At 46.9% G+C, this 17771-nt stretch overlaps 1 protein-coding gene across 1 annotated transcript in view; it reads left to right on the top strand.

The window, feature by feature from the left end:
• Positions 1-17771, top strand: part of TRAF1 (TNF receptor associated factor 1) — a 152881-nt gene that overhangs the window by 29398 nt on the left and 105712 nt on the right. Inside the window, exon 3 of the mRNA XM_085613576.1 lies at positions 10820-10904. Within this exon, the coding sequence (XP_085469702.1) occupies positions 10820-10904 (85 nt within the window). The remainder of the gene's footprint in view (positions 1-10819; positions 10905-17771) is intronic.

Raw genomic sequence — 17771 nt, 5'->3', positions numbered from 1 at the left:
ATATCGTAGCAGCGTTATGTCACAGGATATAGTGCCAATGGACGTTTGCATTTGCTGTAATGTGGCCATCACATCCTGCAACGTGTGATCTCTTTGGGCTGTACTGTCTGTTGGCTACTGCCAGTACTTGGGGGTAGAGCAGGCGTGTCTGGCTGTTCCTTATTAAAGGCATACTTGTCTAATCGGTTACTTTGCACCACGCATTTCCCTCTGCCTCCCATGGTGCCTATAACCCCGGGGGGTATGTCCGGTCACTTGGCGTGGGGGGGACAGTACTCGCCGCTGCCAGCCAACATGGAGTAAACACCTCGTGCGGCCTTTCGGTTTTTCTGTCCCACTCCACCGCCGTCTGTGGAGGTCTGTGTCAGCAGAGGGTCACCGTTGTTGCGTACCCTCCGTGTCACTTGCCACCTTTATCCAATTCTAGGACACCAGGGGGACTTGGTAGGGTCTTCCGGTTCTTCAAAATCGCCTCTTTCTTTCCTTATGCCGGCAGTATTCTGGGTGTCACTCCCTGTATGTGTGGTCACCAGATATTCGTTTCTATCGAGTGAAGCCAGAGCGTTGCGGCGTTGTAGGCCCGCAATCCATCGAGTGTACCTGGGTACCCCACCGCTGGTGCCGTAATGGCGTTACACAATAGTAATCTAGAACCCTCAGCGCGTATAAGGCTACCCCGGTCCTTATGTCTCAGTCACTTAGGGCTGCTCCGGTGCCCCTTCAAATGGCTTTCGAGCTATTGGAGCACCACCCACCCCGCTGAGTGTGGAGGCCGGGATGGCGCTGATTGCCTTTGCAGAGAGTTATTAGGAACTCATTTGAGCCCCGCTCGCCGCGTCAGTAGTTTTGCCCAGACTCAATCCAGCGCCCTCCAGGCGTGCGTTTCCCTTTTTTTTCCGGCCTCCGGCCGTCGCTTCAATTATGCTGCGTAGCTGGTTTCTGGTCGATGGTGCATCGAGTCACCCTATGCACCTAGCAGGTCTACGTCTTTCGCTTGGCTTCACTCACTGCCTGCTGTGATGCTTCTTTATCTCCGCCGCTGATCAGGCTGGGCTCATCACTGCCGTGGGCGGATCAGCAAATCACGCTAGGTCCCGGCTAGTTTTCTGGGCCCAGGCTGTGGCTCCGCCCCTCAGTCTACGTCGGCCCCGGTCGCGTCTTTAGTGTCAAAAATGCTGTATATGCTGCGTGTGTCGCTTCGGAGTTGCAGCCACTTTTTATTTGTGGTTCAGCTGCTGGATTAATGACAGGATTTGTGGGGAATGTTCAGACGAGCGCCTGAGCTGTCTCAAGCTGCGGCCATCTTCGCTGGTCGCTAGCCACGCCCCTAACGCCTGTTCTTTTTTTGTTGTTGCCCTCATTGAGCAATTTTTGGGAGTTGGAGGTGTCAGGGGCCCCTCAACCCATCTGTTTCGAGTAAGGGAGTTCTCCTGGGGACCGCATTGTATGTGTGGAGAATGTCTGTTGCCCCTTCTTTCGGGGCCCTTTTTGTCCGCTTCCAGTGCAAAATCGGTACTGGGGAGAGCAACTCACTCTGACTACTCATTCAAGAACCTGCTTGAAATTTTTATTGCATTTGCCCAATCATTGGACAGTATAGCACTCATTTGGGGAGAGGAGTTGGCCTAATGGCTAGAGCGGTCGACCTCGAATCTGGGGAGCTGGGTTCGAATCTCGGCATTGACGCTGAACATCCTGTGATTCTGGGCAAATCACTTAATCTCCCTGTGCCTAACAAAAATGAATGTGTCCTCATGTAATGCAACTGGTGCTATGTAAAGTGCTCTGATACCCGATTCTGGTCAAATTTGCGCTATATAAAACTCTGTAAAAAAAAAATAATAATTTGATTGTGTTCCCAGATGGTCCAGAATTTGTACCTTTTACTCATATTCCCTTTTCTATCCAACTTATATACCCTTTGAATAAAGGCCAGCCATTCTTTATGTGTTGGAGATATATTCTTTACCCATTTAATGCATATTTCTCTTTTGGCTAACAGTATTGATAGGAAAATAATATTCTCCTGATCTTTACTCAGCTTGGGGTAATTTGGGTTATGTTGATTTATCCCAAAAATAACAATATCCATGCTTACCTCCAGTGGTTGTTCCAACAGCTTGGAAAGGGTCTTACCCGTCTCTCCAAAATTCCTCCAGTTGGGGGCACTGCCGTAACATATGTAGATCATCTACTCCTTCTTCTCCGCATTTAGAGCAGCCTTTCGCCTTTTGACTGTTGATCTTAGACAGCCTTTTTGGGGACCAGTACGCTCTGTGAGTGGTAAACAAGAGATTTTTTCTCAGAGGAGCAGATTTCACAATTCGCCAACATGTAGCCATTGATACCAGCTCCGGCAGTACTTTCCCCCAGATCTCACTCCAAATTTTGTATTCTCCTTCCCCTGCTTGTATGAGAGCCCAGAACCAGTATGAGATTTCCTTTTTGATGATCTTCTTACCCTGCATCCTTTTCTCGAAGTTGCCATCCCCAGATTGAATTACTTTTTGGTGTTTAAACCAGCTGGTTAATTGATAATACTTGAATCTCGCTAGCGTGCCCAGGGTCTTTTCATTTAGGTCTTCCCATTCTATAACCGAATTATGCTCTGTTATCTGGCCCCATTTACTGATGTTACCTTCCCTCAGGGGAATTGCTAGTTTATCCCTGAGACATTCTGGTGTTCCTGGGGAATCCCAGATTGGTGCAAACTCACTGTAGTATGGTATTTTTAGAGTTCTTATTTCATACCAAAGTTTTGCAGCCAACCTTAGGGTCTTTAATTTGATCTTCTTGAAATATTTGGGGTGCCCAAATTTGTAGAGGTAATGGTTTCCTTCTGTATTAACTAATGCCTTCAGGTATACGGGATATGAATCAAAACTGTCTAATAATTTCCTAATATTTTTAAATTGGAAAGCTCTGCAATATTCTAGGATATCTAGGCTTGCAATTCCACCTTGTACCTTTTTCCTTCTCAGCTTTTTCCAGCCAATCCTTACCCCTTTGGCGGCCCAGGTGAAGGAAAGGCCTGTTCTAGCATTTTCTTCTAATTTGTTTATGATAAAAAAGCTTGGCTTGGCGGACTCCCTGCTTGTATAAAGAGATGGTCCCTATCTTAGCACAAACCACTACAAACCCATTTTGAAAGCAGAGGATCTTCCTCTCAGCTTGAATGAGCACCTTGCTATATGTATTTTATTTTTTTAATTTGTTTATTAGACAGCTTGAAACACAAAGCATACATGCCCCAAATCTGGGACTCAGAAGTCATATACATGCGAATAGTAAAACACCAAGCCATGTTTGCATGTTGCAACAATATATCTAATAACAACCCCCCCCCCCTTCCCGGCACTTTGTATAGTCTGCTGGATCCAAATCTGCGCACACCTTCAAAATAGTAACAGCGCTCATAAATATTCCCAAGACAGTGACCACATGTAGCCCACCCATAACACATTAAATTTACCGTAAATCGGGATTCCCTAGGTTGTACCCCGTAAGAGGGGCCCAAAAGTCCTTGGGGTGTGAGGCCTCAGGCAGTTCCTCTGAATATGCCTCCAGCTGCTCCTTGCAGTAGATCAAGTCTCGAACCCTTTTTGTTAGCGTTGGTATAGTTTCAGCTCCCCAGCACTGTACCAGTCTCCGATTGCATGGCTTAAGGGTCTTTACCCATCCCAACAGGCAAACAGTAGGATCACATAACACAGGCTCCAACCCCACTTCAGTGAGCATTCCTGTGACCCGTGTCCAAAAGGCATGTATCCCTGCGCAACTCCACGCCAAATGCAGGAAGTCTGCATAATCCTGACCACAACGCATATAGCAGGCACTCTCACGCAGGCCAAAACATTTCAACTGAAGTGGCGTGTAATATAACTGGTGCAGGAATTTAAAATGAATAATACGGAGATTACAATTCGCCGTCAAGAGACCAGTGAGCCTACAGCAGAACTGCCAAGCGTCCAGTGTCAAAGCGGCCCCAAGAACCAAATGCAATTTGATATAAGAAGGAGACTCAAGAGGCTCTCGTTTCCGCAGGGAAGCATTATACAATTTTGTTATAAGCCCTTTGCGCTCCTCGCCCGCCGGCACCGCCTGCAGTGCCAACAGTGGTGTCAGGTCCGCTGGATAAGCAGGGAAAATAGCTCTAATCGCCTGCCGCACCCGCACATACGTAAAACCCAGCATCATACCCAGGTCGCGGCCGGCCTGTACGTCGGAGAGTGACCGAAACTGACCCTGCTTATATAGGTCACCCAGTTATGTTATGCCCGCCGCCCTCAATGCTTTAAAAGCTGCCGGCTTTCTCACCGCAGAGATCTCCGGGTATGCCGCAAGTGGTAACGCAGGGGCATACAGGTAAGTTAACCACGCCCTTCTTGCAAGTGTCTTCCATGCCCACGCCGTGCATAGAACGGGGTTAATTGCATTCCTCGGCCCTCCAGTCAAGGTAGCTGCCACTAGTGGCACAGGGAGTACAGAGTCCGCCTCAATTGCAGTGTGAGACTGGAACCGCTGCGGAAAGTACCAATAATGCGCATACTGCGCCTGCGCACATAGGTAGTTTAGCCTCATATAGGGTGCTGTAAAGCCACCCCGCTCAAACGGTTGCACCAGCACATCCCAACTACATCTAGGTTTCTTGCCACCACAGACAAAGGTTGTCAAGGCCGATTGAAGTGTGTTAAATAAGACAATATTAAGTCTAAGTGGGATGTTGATGAACAGATAGAGAAGTTTGGGCAATATCGACATCTTCGTGACAGCTATACGATCCACTAGGGAGAGTGGCAATTTTGCCCACCATGCCGCCTGATCCGTGATCTTAGAAATAACGTGCCCTTAATTTTCAGAAATCACTACATTGGGATCTCTATGCAGCCAGATCCCAAAATACTTCACAGGATCAGAAGACCAGGCCAATGGGAAGTCCAATTCCAGTTCTTGTGTACCAGCCGTCAGTGGAAACACTGTAGATTTCGCCCAATTTATAGTAAGTCCGGAGTACCTCTCGAATTTCACGTATTCACGTAGCAACTCCAGGAGGTACTTTTAGGCTCGCGCACATATAGCAACATATCATCGGCGTAAAGCAAAACGACCAGCGGTCTTTGTCTAAAATGCAGCGCTTCCTGTGCATGCCTCTGGCGAAGCTTGCAAGCAAGGGGCTCCAACGAGAGCGCGAAGGGCATCGGCGACAGGGGGCATCTCTGACGCGTGCCTCTTGCGATAGGAATAGCTTCTGAGACCCAGTCATTCACCCGAATCCGCGCAACTGGGGCATTATACAATAATCTAATCCATTTGAGAAAGAAAGGAGGTAGACCCATTCTAAGCAAGACGGTAAACATATACTCCCACTGAAGGGAGTCGAATGCCTTTGCCGCGTCTAGTAGTACAGCAATCGCCTGGAAGTCCGGCTCGAAGTAATGCAGCATGGCAAATATGGTTCGAAGATTGTGCGATGACAAACCCCGAATGGTCTGGGAGGACCAGTTTGGAAATAAGAGGTTGGAGTCTGCTGGCTATCATTTTTGCCAAAATTTTGGCATCAATATTAATGATAGATAAAGGCCTGTACGAGTTGCACCTATTAGGCGCCTTGTCTGGCTTGAGTAGCGTAACAAGTAGCCCCTCTTTCAGAGTGGGGGTAGCGTTCCAGAGTCTTATGCCTCTGCAAAAACTTCCAATAGCCGTGGTGCAAGTTCTTCCGCGTATGCCTTGTGGAACTCACTAGGAAGGCCATCAAGGCCCACTGCTTTGCACTTAGGGAGGGACATTATGGCCAGCTTGACATCCTCAACATCGAAGGGCTGCGTAAGATATTCACGCTGCTCCAACGACAACCAACCCAGCGCAATGTCATCTAGATAGGTGTTGATATCAGCAGCCGTCACCTGTGGACGATCACTATACAATGCAGAGTAGAAATCCAGCACTACCCTACTAATCTCGGGTGTAGTGTAGTGTGGAACACCCTCCGTGTCTAGCATCTCGGTGATACAGTCCTGACTCCGGGAAGCCACCAGTTTCTGAGCCAAAGACCAGCTGGATCTGACCCCTCACCATAATAGCAAGCTATTCTCCGTCGAGACCTGTGCGCCATCTCTCGATCCACCGTTGCATTGTGTTCAGTCACCAGTTCTCGTATCGCAGAGAGCTTATCCGGGGCAGGTCGACATGCGTACTACCGCTCCAGAGTGGCAATCTCCGCAGCAAGCTCACTGATTCTTCGTCGCAGATCCCTCAGCACTCTGGCCTGCGCCCCTATACAGACCCCCTGATGGTGACTTTAAATGCTTCCCTAAGGACGCCAGCGCTAGTCACAGAACCTTCGTTTTCCCTAAAAAAGTTGCGGATCGCCTCGCCAACCGTACACTTAAAAACTGGGTCTGTTAGGGAGGACTGCTGCAGGTGCCACGTGAAGGGGGGCCGTTCGCAATCCGGAACCTGCATCTATAGTAATACGGGGGAGTGGTCTGACAACGTTTTGGCCAAGTGACTCACATTCACCACCCACGAGCACACTCCCCCCGAGACGAGCCAATAGTCCAAGCGGGACCAGGTGCCATGCACTGTGGAAATAAAGGTACTTTCTCGCGCCTCCGGATGCCTCAAACGCCAAATATCATAAAGGTCTCCGGCATCTAGCATCCCCAATTTAGCATTTGTCGCCTGTCTATGTCATGCAGTCCCACTCCCCGATCTGTCTACATTTGCATCCAGGCAGGTGTTAAAGTTCCCCCCCGCCAAATCTCCACGGGTGGGAACATAGAGATTCAGCGCCAAACATCCACAAAGAACGACTGGTCATCAATATTTGGGCCATACACATTCACCATCAGGACCCCTACCCCCCAAGCTTGCCATGCACAATCGCCACCCTACCATGCACATCAGTCTCGGTTCGAAGGACGGTGAATGGCACCCCCTTTTTTACCAGGATCATCACCCCCCTGCAGTAGGAGGAGAAGGAGGAGGCAACCACCACCCCAGTCCAGCGTGCGCCTATACCTTTCTCAGAGAGCTTTGTGAGGTGTGTTTCTTGCAAAAAGGCCACTTGTACACCCAACCTGTCCAGATGGGCAAATACAGAGCGGATTATCTTGGGACTATTTAGGCCACGTATGTTCCAGGTAAGGAACTTTATGTTACCACCAGTGCGTATCCTGCATAATAATAGGAAATAGTGTGAGTTCTAGCATGACTACCAAATATTTGCATGCAAGTGAGCGGACATACAGCATAACTATCTTGCCCAGGACCATACTTAGTGCAACAGGAAGTGCCCTCCATACCCAACACACTCCTTCCCCCCTACCCCCCACCCACTTCGGCGTGCCCAACTTGCCCAAGCCATCCCATACCTAAGTGAACAACCCTCAACATAAACAACCCAAACATTTGCATAGTGTGGGGAACTCCCATATAGGGGGGTCAGAGTACTACTAGCCTCCTACTACGCAGGAGGTGGCTGATCAGACCAAGGATCAGTGCTAGGATCAAACAAGTAGACATTTGGTGTTATTGCATCACATTTAACAGTCAAATACCAACTAATAAGGACCGTCAGATAGAGCAGCGGACCTACACACAGGTAACGTTCGATGAGGCCTTCACGGAGGCTATTAAACCAGCAGTCATACTGTCTCTGTACAGCTAACTCATTGATCTCCCTCATTAAGCTCAGGCTGGGCATCACGGCGCAGGTGTTTCAGTTTCTTTGCATGCTCCATCGCCGCCTTAGGTGTGGTGAAAAGTTTTGAAGACCCCCTCGGGCCAACACGCAAGCGAGCCGGGTACAACATAGCGTATGAGATGCCTCCTGTCTGGAGGAGTTTCTTCACGCTGCCAAACGCCCGACGAGCAGATTGGACTGCGACAGTACAGTCTGGAAAAAAGGCCAGTGAGTTCCCCTGGTGATTGATGGCACCCTTTTCCCTGGTCAACCTCAATATGGTATCACGGTCCCTATAGTTCAGGACACGAGCGATTATGGTGCGAGGCGGGGCACCCGGCACTGGTCTCGCCGCCAGTGACCGATGGGTTCACTCGACTATAAACATGGAGGACAGGTTCTCAGGGCCAAATAGATCTTTTATCAGAGTCTCTATGAAGGTCTCCATCCTACCAGTGTTCTTGGACTCCGGAAGGCCCGTGATTCTGATGTTATTCCGGTGGGACCGGGCTTCCAAGTCCTCATTTTTCACCTGTATCAGCGCCAAAACCTTTTCCATATTAAGTGATTCACCCGCGATTTCACTTAGACCCTCCTCCATTGTTAAAACCCTTTGCTCCACCTCGCCCATTCTCATGTTCTGCTGTGCCAGCTGTGCAGACATGTGATCCAGTCTACGATTCATAGCCGACACAGTTCCCTCAATTGATTGAAGGCTCTTCTGAATAGCCATCAGCGTGGTTTCTAGCGTAGATGGGCCATCTCCCTGAATCTCCGCCTCCGAGTCTGAGGCTGCTTTTTGCTGGGCGTTGCTGGATTTTTGCACCTCAAACGTGAAGCGAGGCTGAGTCTTATCCATTTTCCCCATAGTAGATGGTGGGCACAGCAGTGAGGAAATAGTGGTTCACGTAGTGAGACACTCCCAGTCAGGAGTCCACCCTGCCAGTACTCGTCAGCCGTACACAGTGCCAGGCACCGGGGGATGAAGTCCCCTTGGATGCTGAGGGTCATTGGGGTCCAAGAACCCCTCCTGTCACCTCCAGTAAGTCCCACACAAAGTTATTGCTGATAGCTGGACGGAGGCCCTGCTCCCTTTCTCAACAACTCTGCAAACACAACTACTAGTTAAAAAACATAGAAATTCACTGAAAAAACATAGGTTACAGTGGTGTTATATTTAGGCTCAGATTTCACTCGTACAAAACCAGAAAAAATCAGCAGTTATAGTTATACCTTACGCTCCCACAATGCACTACTTATGACCACACATATTGCATTACTCATGACAAAGAATTCATCTCTTATTTATTCATATATAGTGCACTATTGGATCAGAATCCCTCAATCTTTAACTCTTAATGAATGCCAAGACACACTGATGATTCTGCAAGTAGCTGCCAATGTACAACGCAAAGATTATGCCGCCTGGAGGTGAGACAGGAAGCAAAAACTCAACAGTTTAAAAAAAGCAGAGTCCTGGATCAACTAGACCGCCAATTGTGATGGGGGCACTAAACCATCAAGTGTGGTGGAACCTGCATGAGATTGTCAAATATTGCCTACAAAGTGCTTGTGCCTTCTCCGTTTGGCACTTACAGTGTTCCTACACACTTCAGGAGAAGAAGCATGTTCAGACCAAACGCAATGATAACAATTTTATCATTAAAAGCTTAACACTTTCCCTGAAAACTGATACTCCCAGCATTGTCATGCTGCTTGCAAAAATGGTCGCTCACAGTCTTGGTTAGAGCTGCATTAACATCCACAAACTTCTACAATACTTCTGTTGAAATGACACTGGTAAACAAGCATTGGCAAAACTAGTAGATTTTGTGTTGAGAAGTTGGTGCGATAGTTAATTTAAAAAAAAGAAATTATTGGAAGCATTTGACACAAAAATAAAAAGGAAAACAGAAATTATACATCACCTAAATATGGGAAACAACCTCTACAACGCAGTCATTACAACGCACTACTTTTACAACGCAGTCATTACATCCCAACAACCTTTCCATCGCATGCCATTACAACACAGTCATTACAACGCATGTCACTACAATACATGCCATTACAACGCATACCACTACAATGCATAGTTTTTGCCCCTACACTATCCAACACTTACCCTACTGTTGCACTCTCTGGAGTGGGAATAGTCATTTTAACCCCTACACTATCCAACACTTACCCTACTGTTGCACTCTCTGGAGTGGGAATAGTAATTTTTACCCCTACACTATCCAACACTTAATCTACTTTTGCACTCACTGGAGTGGTAATAGTAATTTTTACCCCTACACTATCCAACACTTACCCTACTGTTACCCCCAAAATGTATGCGTTTTAATTGTATGTGTTGTAATGGTATGTGTTGGTAATTGTATGCGTTGTAAAATATTGAATGACCCTTGAAAGGATAAGCAACTAAGTTTAGCTAAATAAAGGAAGCTTTCAACGATATGGGGTTGCGCCAGGTAATGAAGTATAGTAGCCAGCGAGTAGTATCAAAAAAGTTCTTTATTTGAAATTTACAAATCAGTTCTGTAATACGAAAAGCTCAGCCAACACGTTTCATTCCCTCAAGGGAAACTTCATCAGGGCGTCAATGTCAGTTCAGAAAGCGATTAAAGGCTCAAATGTTCGATGTGAAGGTTCAAATCCAGTGTGCTGTTCTCAAACTCTCCAATGTGCTTGCAGGCTTGGTTAGGCCTGCATTGAGAACACCTTGTACGTTAATAGAAAATACTCAAGGGTTCAAATGGTCAGTAACAAAGTTCTAATCCAGTGTATTGCGCTGGGAATCTCCAGAGTGCTTAAAGGCATAATAAGGCCTGCATAAGGAGACCGATACAAACGTTCGTCCGGTCGACACTCCGTACGTAAATAAAGGAAGCTTGTGATACTTTTGGCAAATGTAGTAAGAAGTAGATCTGAAGAAACCTGATGAATGGTCTGTTAGTAGGGGCGGAACAACTTTAAATTAAATCTGAAATATGCGTTGAAAATATATATTGAATAATATCAAACCCAACTTATAGCGAACTAAATATAACTTTTTTTAAAAACAAATATTCGGAAAAGAGACAGTAGAAATGTGCAAGTAATTTGACACTCGATTTTTTTCTTTTTTAACAGAAACACCAAAAGTTCAATTTGCCAGAAGTGCAAAGAAGAGGATCCCAAAAATGTGAATGAAGGAAGCCTGTTGACAGAAGAAAGGGTAGGTTGGTTGATGATTTTCGGTTAGCCGTCATTTTCATTTCAACATGCGCTGATGATTGGGACATCGGGGGGTGTGACTTTTTTTGTCAGCAAAGCTTTGCAGAGTTTTTTTGTTCTGCCATTCACACAGTTTGCAAAGTTTCCCGGTTTTCTTCAGCGTTCCCCATGCAAAGCTTTTAATTCAGTTTTGCTCCATAAGAAACCAGTCAATCCAAAAACAACCCTTAGTGCGCAATTGAGCCTACATGCATATTTGTGGCAAAATTTCAGGCTGGTAATTTTAATCTTTCTCTGCAGTGCTACCTTTTGCAGTGATTTTCTATGTTCGATTCTTGAACACAGTTGGAAAGCTCCCATTTCAGGTTTCTGACCTTTCTTGGGTGCAGATGTGTGACTGAAATTTACAAAACTTTTCCAGGTTACACGTGGAAAATTATTCCGGTGGCTGCGTTCCATAATTATTGCACCCAGTTAAAACTGATACTCAGGGTTTGGAATTTTCCAGTTGTGATAATTATCACTCATTGCAAGCTACCCCGTTCAAACGGGACATTATAATTTGATTTGGTGACTTACGCACTGAAACCCACCTGTCCAAGTACTTATTGGACCTTTTTGCACTGTTACATTTTAGCAGGCCTATCCTACTGAAATTTAACAGAAGAAAACTCTAGAGATGCGGACCCAAAAATCAGAGGCACTTGAAATGAGCCCTCAGGCTATCTCCAATCCCTCTCCCTGGACCCGGTGGCTCGAGGCAGTGTAGGTTCCTAACGGGTGCCGAGCAGCGAGGGCGGTGTGCCATATTTGCTCGCACCTCCACCCCGGGATCCCTGAGGCGACGAACGGTCTTGCCTCACAAGTAAACTCGTTTCTCTCCGCCATCATATTTTTTGGCGGATTTTTCCTGTGTTTATATATTATTTTTCACACAGCAGCCCATGTGAGGGTGAACCTTAGCGCGTTCACACCACCGGGGCACCCACACTCCCACTCTGGTCCTGATGAAAGCCTGTAGATCACACATAAAGGCAGAAACATGTTGACCGCCATGGAGTGAACCCGGTCTGTTATTTTTTGACCCTCACTCCTTTTTATTATTTTTTAATTTTCCAATTAGCAAAACGAATAAACTATTTTTTTGACTTAATTGGGAATTTTAAATTCACTGTCACCACACACAACCCCGCTCCGCAGTAACCTGGCGTTGCAGCACACTGGGATGGCATTCGGCCATGCCCGGTGGAGCCCGATGATGAAGCATGTCACCAACCAGGTTGGTGAGTGAGGGCTTTCCATACATAACTTGTATTACCTCCTTAGGTCTGTTTTCCTCCTTGTAATTTATTGGGTAGGTTCTGACTCTGGAGACCGGTGCTTCCTTGGATGGTTAGTGCATTCTTGAGATTACACTGACTTCGTTGGTTCATATATCTCCAATCCCAACAATATAGCTTATCCATCTACGGTGAACGGGGGGGAACAAGGAAGGAAGTCCCAGCATCCTTGGGAGAGTGAGATGACGCCTGTTACCCCACACCCAATTCACCTTGGTAATTCCAAGGCCTAGGAATTCTGATGACTGCTCTTCAACCATGGGTGCTTGCGCCCCCTATTGAGGGTAATATCTGGGATTGACAGGTTTCCATGGGACCCCTAGGAATTCCCTTGGATATCCGTCTACACTGCAGAAATGCACAGAAGTGTGGGAATAATCCTGCAGGTTCCCCAGGGCTACAGGTCTCTGGCAGGGACAGTTTTTGCCAGAGCAGACAAGGCTATCCACCATTCTTCTATCGAGGCCCAGGTGCCCCTAAAATTGTGGCCAGTTACTCCTGGCTACTGTGCATTACAACAGCGGTACAAATGGTGCAGTGATTTTGTAAAAGTTTTAGAGTTCTCGTTTCTTTTGAACTTATTCACAATTACTTCTAGTCCCACGATCTTCTTGTATGATTAAGTGCTGGGGACTTTCCAGTCTTATTAAAATGACTGCTGATGTTTTACGTAGTTTTATTATGTGTCTCTTTACCGAGGAACATCCTGTCCCTGTTGCGGTTGTCAGATTTTTATTAACTCCACTTACTGAGAAAGCTTTTGTTATGAGTGAAAAGACTGTGTTCATATCTCACTCTAGACCATCTGGTATTTATTGTTCTTTCAACAATTAGGTGTTGTCTTTTCCATGAAGGTCTGCTCTCTCCTTCTCTGTGCCTTCCTTTCAGGTTAGTGGTTTGTATTCATCCTGGTGAAAGAAAGGATGTTATTGAATGTTAGTGGGGATTGGGGAAGGTAACTTTTACTATACCAACAGAAGAAATAAAAAGATGGCATAGCGCATCTCTTGGTGTATCCGGGGCAAAAGTCTGGGGCAGTTGTGGGTGGATGGATCCACCCTACTATTTTTAAAGGGGGGGACGCCGCCCTCCTTAGCCTGAGGCCTAGGGATGCTGAGAAGGTTTTGTACTGTTACCTTGTTCCTTCCCAGCGCGCCTGCTCCTGTTTTTAGACAGTGTCTGGCATCACATACACTTGTAACATAGCCTCGGGGTGTTTTTAATCCTCCTTCCCACTGGCAGCGCCCTCTGTCTGTGAGACAGGCCCAACAGGATGTTACCTTTGGATCCCTCACCTACACACCATTAACCCTCCCATGGCTGGTGCGGGAAAGAAACGCATTAACAGACAGCATAACAAATATTACTCAGCACTCTAAAGTAAGTTACAAAAGCAATAATATGAATCCATTGCCTGTGTTTCAAAAGAAGACAGTAAAAAAGGCCCATATGTAGTTATTATTCAGTTCTTTATTTCTTAACTTCTCATAAACATTTTTGATAGTAGCCATAGTCAATGCGTTTTGTCCCCCCTGGGACTTCTTCAGGGCTCCTTCCATTCATATTGTGCGATGTCAAAACAATGTGTTTGGTCCTCCAATGAGGTGAATTAGTAATCAGGTATAGTCACCCGAAGTAGCTATCTGTAAATAACATTCAAGACGATGCATTCATTTGTTGTTCTTGTAAAGCGCATGTGCAGTATGGAGGCCGGCCTAGAATCAGTGCTAATTTGAGCCGGTGGTTTCCACTTAATCATCAGCACTGGCGCCAGCACCAGTTAAGGACACATTCATTTATGGTAGGCAAAGGGAGATCATGGCCGGACTGGGAACAGCAACCAGCCCTGTCAAATTCCTGCTCGACTGGGGGGGGGGGGAGGGGGGGAGGGGAGGAAGGTGCTAGCAAGAAGCACCGCTTCCCACTTTTGTTACAGGGGGGGGGCAATATTGCAGCCCTGCTGCAAAACCGGCCAACAGTGTCAAAACCGGCCCCCACGGGCAAAAAAAACGCCCTCACCCCTCCTGCCCACCGGGCAAATGCCCAGTGCCTTCTACAGCAATTCCAGCCATGAGGGAGATTAGGTGATTTGCCCAGAGTCACAGGATGTTGAACCGACGACGAGACTCGAACCTCGTTCCCCTGCTCTGAAAAGGCAGCTCTGGCCATTAGGCCCCCCCCCCCCACTTTCATGGTGGTAGTTGGTTCTGTTTTAGGCGGTGCTAGCAGGAGAAATGGACTGGTACAAGCTGCCTCCTGACGAGAACCCCGGCACTTATTTTTTTACAAATTAACCACTGCCCAGAATACAAACCTTTCGCCCGTGTCAAATTTTTTAATGTATCACAAATACTTGCCTTTAAATTGCAATATCATCACTGATACTAACTTCATTGTTTACAAATGTAGATGCCAGCAGTAACAGCATATACCGTCTTAAGCACTATTGGCTTTCCTCAACTCTATATATATTTGTCAAGTTTATACATATTTGCATGTTTATAAGTGCATGGATTATGCCTTAAATGTTCGCTTGTCCAAAGCATCCACTGCTTTGCGGTCACAGACAACAAATTGATATAAATGTGTCAATACCCATTCGGGGGCCACTGGGCAAGCAGGAGGTACTGGACTCAAGCATGTTGGGTAAAGTCTTTAACCACTGCTGTCCCTGGGCCAGACCTGCTGTGGCACTGCCAACCGAACACCAAGTGCACCCTTTCAAACACTAGACCACCCGGGAGGCAAGGTGGGCAGCCAAAAGGCTTCTAAGAGAGGTGGTGTGGGGGCAGAGACTCAAAACTCAACAGCAAACCAATAATGATGGCCCAAACCAATGATTATCTTTTATGAAAGAGAAATGCTGCATTCTGCCCAGTCGAAATGCGGCTCAAAGGAGCATGCCAATGGGCACAGGGTTCTATAACAGGGACTACATCAAAACTAGGCAAAAACATATCAGGCATAGAATAATCTCACAGGTGCAGGCACAGCATAAGCAGGCATGTATGTCGATGGCCTGTAGACCAGACCTTCAATGCCCTGGTCATTGGCAACCCCCACTTATGCTTTTTCTAAAGCCATAAGCATCCCAGTGTCTGCTGCGCACACATTCTAGACTGCTGGAACTACCAAGGCATAGCAACAGCGAGCTCCTCGGTGCAAGACACTCACTCTGGGGTGTGAGTGTGACAGCCCTGCCTGCCTCTAATATCGTTTGGATGCTCTGTGTGGCCAGCTTGTGGGGCTGCAGGCTGCAGTGTGAGACAGGCTCAAAGTAAAAGCCCCTTTCCGAAACACGTGAAGAGCTTACTCTCTGGTGCTGGGGATTGTTTTGTTATTTATTGCACGCCTGCAGAATCAACATAGGATGTTGGGTGTCAGGCACAGTCTTAGGAAGCTGCGGACACTGTCACAGTGTTTAGCGCTCTCTTTTTTCTTAATTAATCGAGCGCACAAGTTGTGGTTTAAGCAGTGATCAGAAGGTAGGGAGACTTTTGGTTGCATTGCACTGATTTTGATTTTAGTATTGAGCATGGAAACCTAGACCTTCACTGGGGTCCACTTCTGTCTCATTCCCACTATAGTACGCACTTCTGGGCACAGTGGCGGTGTTCCTCTGGGCAGTCGCTTCTGCTGGGGTATCTGCAGTTGCGCTCTCAGAAGGTTAGGCAAGCTCTAGGACGACGGCAGCCTTACTATTTCCCCAGCAGCTTCTACCAGACTTTCAAAGTGATGTCCCCACCACTCTGGGAGACCGATTGCCAGTGACACCAGCTCTGGATCACAGGAACGTTTCTGCTGATCTATGGAGGGCCATTTCTTCGACCAGCGTGCAATCTAGAACCAAGTAAGGAAGTTTAAGTCCCAATGTGATAGTCATGTTGTGGACAGGGAATTTTGATTGGACTGTCAGGGTCTTCGAACTGGTCCAAATCAGTTCCCTCTCATAGCTTATCTTGCCTTTGCAGAGCAGACGCCATCTTCTTTCTTCAAGTGATGCTTTCCACAGCAGATAGTGACCAGAGGTGTCTCAATCTGGTGCATCCAAGATATGAGCACAATCAGGCCGTGCTTGGATGATTCCCTCCGCACAACAAAAGAAACCCAGTGTCTTCCTCCATCAGGTGCTTAGAATGAAGCAATCAGTAGGCCTTTGCTAAAGAGGTCACTGCTGCATAACTAAAGCAGTCCTTTCTTCATCCTCCAACACTTACTGCTTGATAGTAAATCCAAAGCTCAGAAAATCCAGAAACAGAATTTGCCAGACTCTGGAGGCTGTCACTCAGCCTTGGGTTGAGCCATGCTTTTCAAGTGTCCATCCAAAATAGATCCCTCCGGCCTCACCGTCACATCCTTGCATTCAGTATGGACTTGCATTCACTCATGTATGGATGTCAGCACAGGGCTTGGGCACATCATGGTAGCGGAAATATAACTGAGTAGGCTGGTAGGGAAAAGAAAGAGGCCTGTAATGTATGCTGCCACCACCACTCATGATGTCCCAGTAATCCTGTATCCTAGGAAGGCACACCTGGTTTGTCCCTGTCATGCGTGCTGGGCATAACAGAACAAGGAGTTGCTGGATATTGAATAGCAAATGAGGTTAACAGGAAATGGTGGCCACTTACATCATGCCAACTAAATAGCTAAACACTTTCCTTGCTGCAACAGCAGGTCTGGCTGTCTGTTCTTTCATCACCCTACCAGGCAGCAAGAGGTGGCAACAGCTACATGCCACAACAGCACAAGCAATAGTAGCCCTGAGCCCAGCTACCGCAATACCAAAAATCCCACTGAGAGACAGAAACCCCCCAGCAGATGGCCTTAGTGGGATTGCTTGAGCCCTGTTGGCTTTGGATAGGCTTTGGTAGGAGAGAACATTGAAGCGCATGGAAAAAACAGAAAAATAAACTATCTTCTGTGGTCACCATCATTTGGTATTATATTTCAATAGCCCCTGCTTTTTTCTCCATTTAAAATAAATGATCTTGGGGTGGTGGGAAGAGGAGGAGCTTCTGGGATACTGAATGGCTAATGAGCGTAGCGGGAACTGGTGACTGCTGCATCTAACTCTCAGACCATGTGTGCAAACACTTCCTTTGCCATGGGAGCAGGCTAGGTCACCACTCCTCCAGGGCCCTGTAAGACATCAGTAACTGCATGCGGCAGCAGCCGTGAGTCCAACCACCAGTCACCAAATGTCTGTCCGAAACAAAGAAAAGCCCACTGCAGACAATCTTTGTATCCTTCATAAAGATCCCTTTGCCAATTGCTTGTTTGTGTTCTTCTGAGATGGCTGCAGCACTAGCTGCAATCAGCTGCATGTGTAATGTGTTGCCCTCCTGGCTTCCACTACCAATGTGAGGCATTAATGAAGCTAACTTTCGTTCATTCACCTCATCAACAGCTCTGTGAGGAAAGAATGAGTAAGGTTTATCAACCCAGTGTCATATTTGATAGATATTTTCTTCATTTATGCCGAATGTGGTTGTTGTAACCTTTAAATCTCAGTATTGTGTTTATTC

This window comes from Triturus cristatus, chromosome 1_2, assembly GCF_964204655.1.
Source record: "Triturus cristatus chromosome 1_2, aTriCri1.1, whole genome shotgun sequence".
Taxonomy (NCBI): domain Eukaryota; kingdom Metazoa; phylum Chordata; class Amphibia; order Caudata; family Salamandridae; genus Triturus; species Triturus cristatus.
The sequence above is the reverse complement of the archived record's forward strand: the minus strand, read 5'-3'. Positions and strand labels throughout refer to the sequence as shown.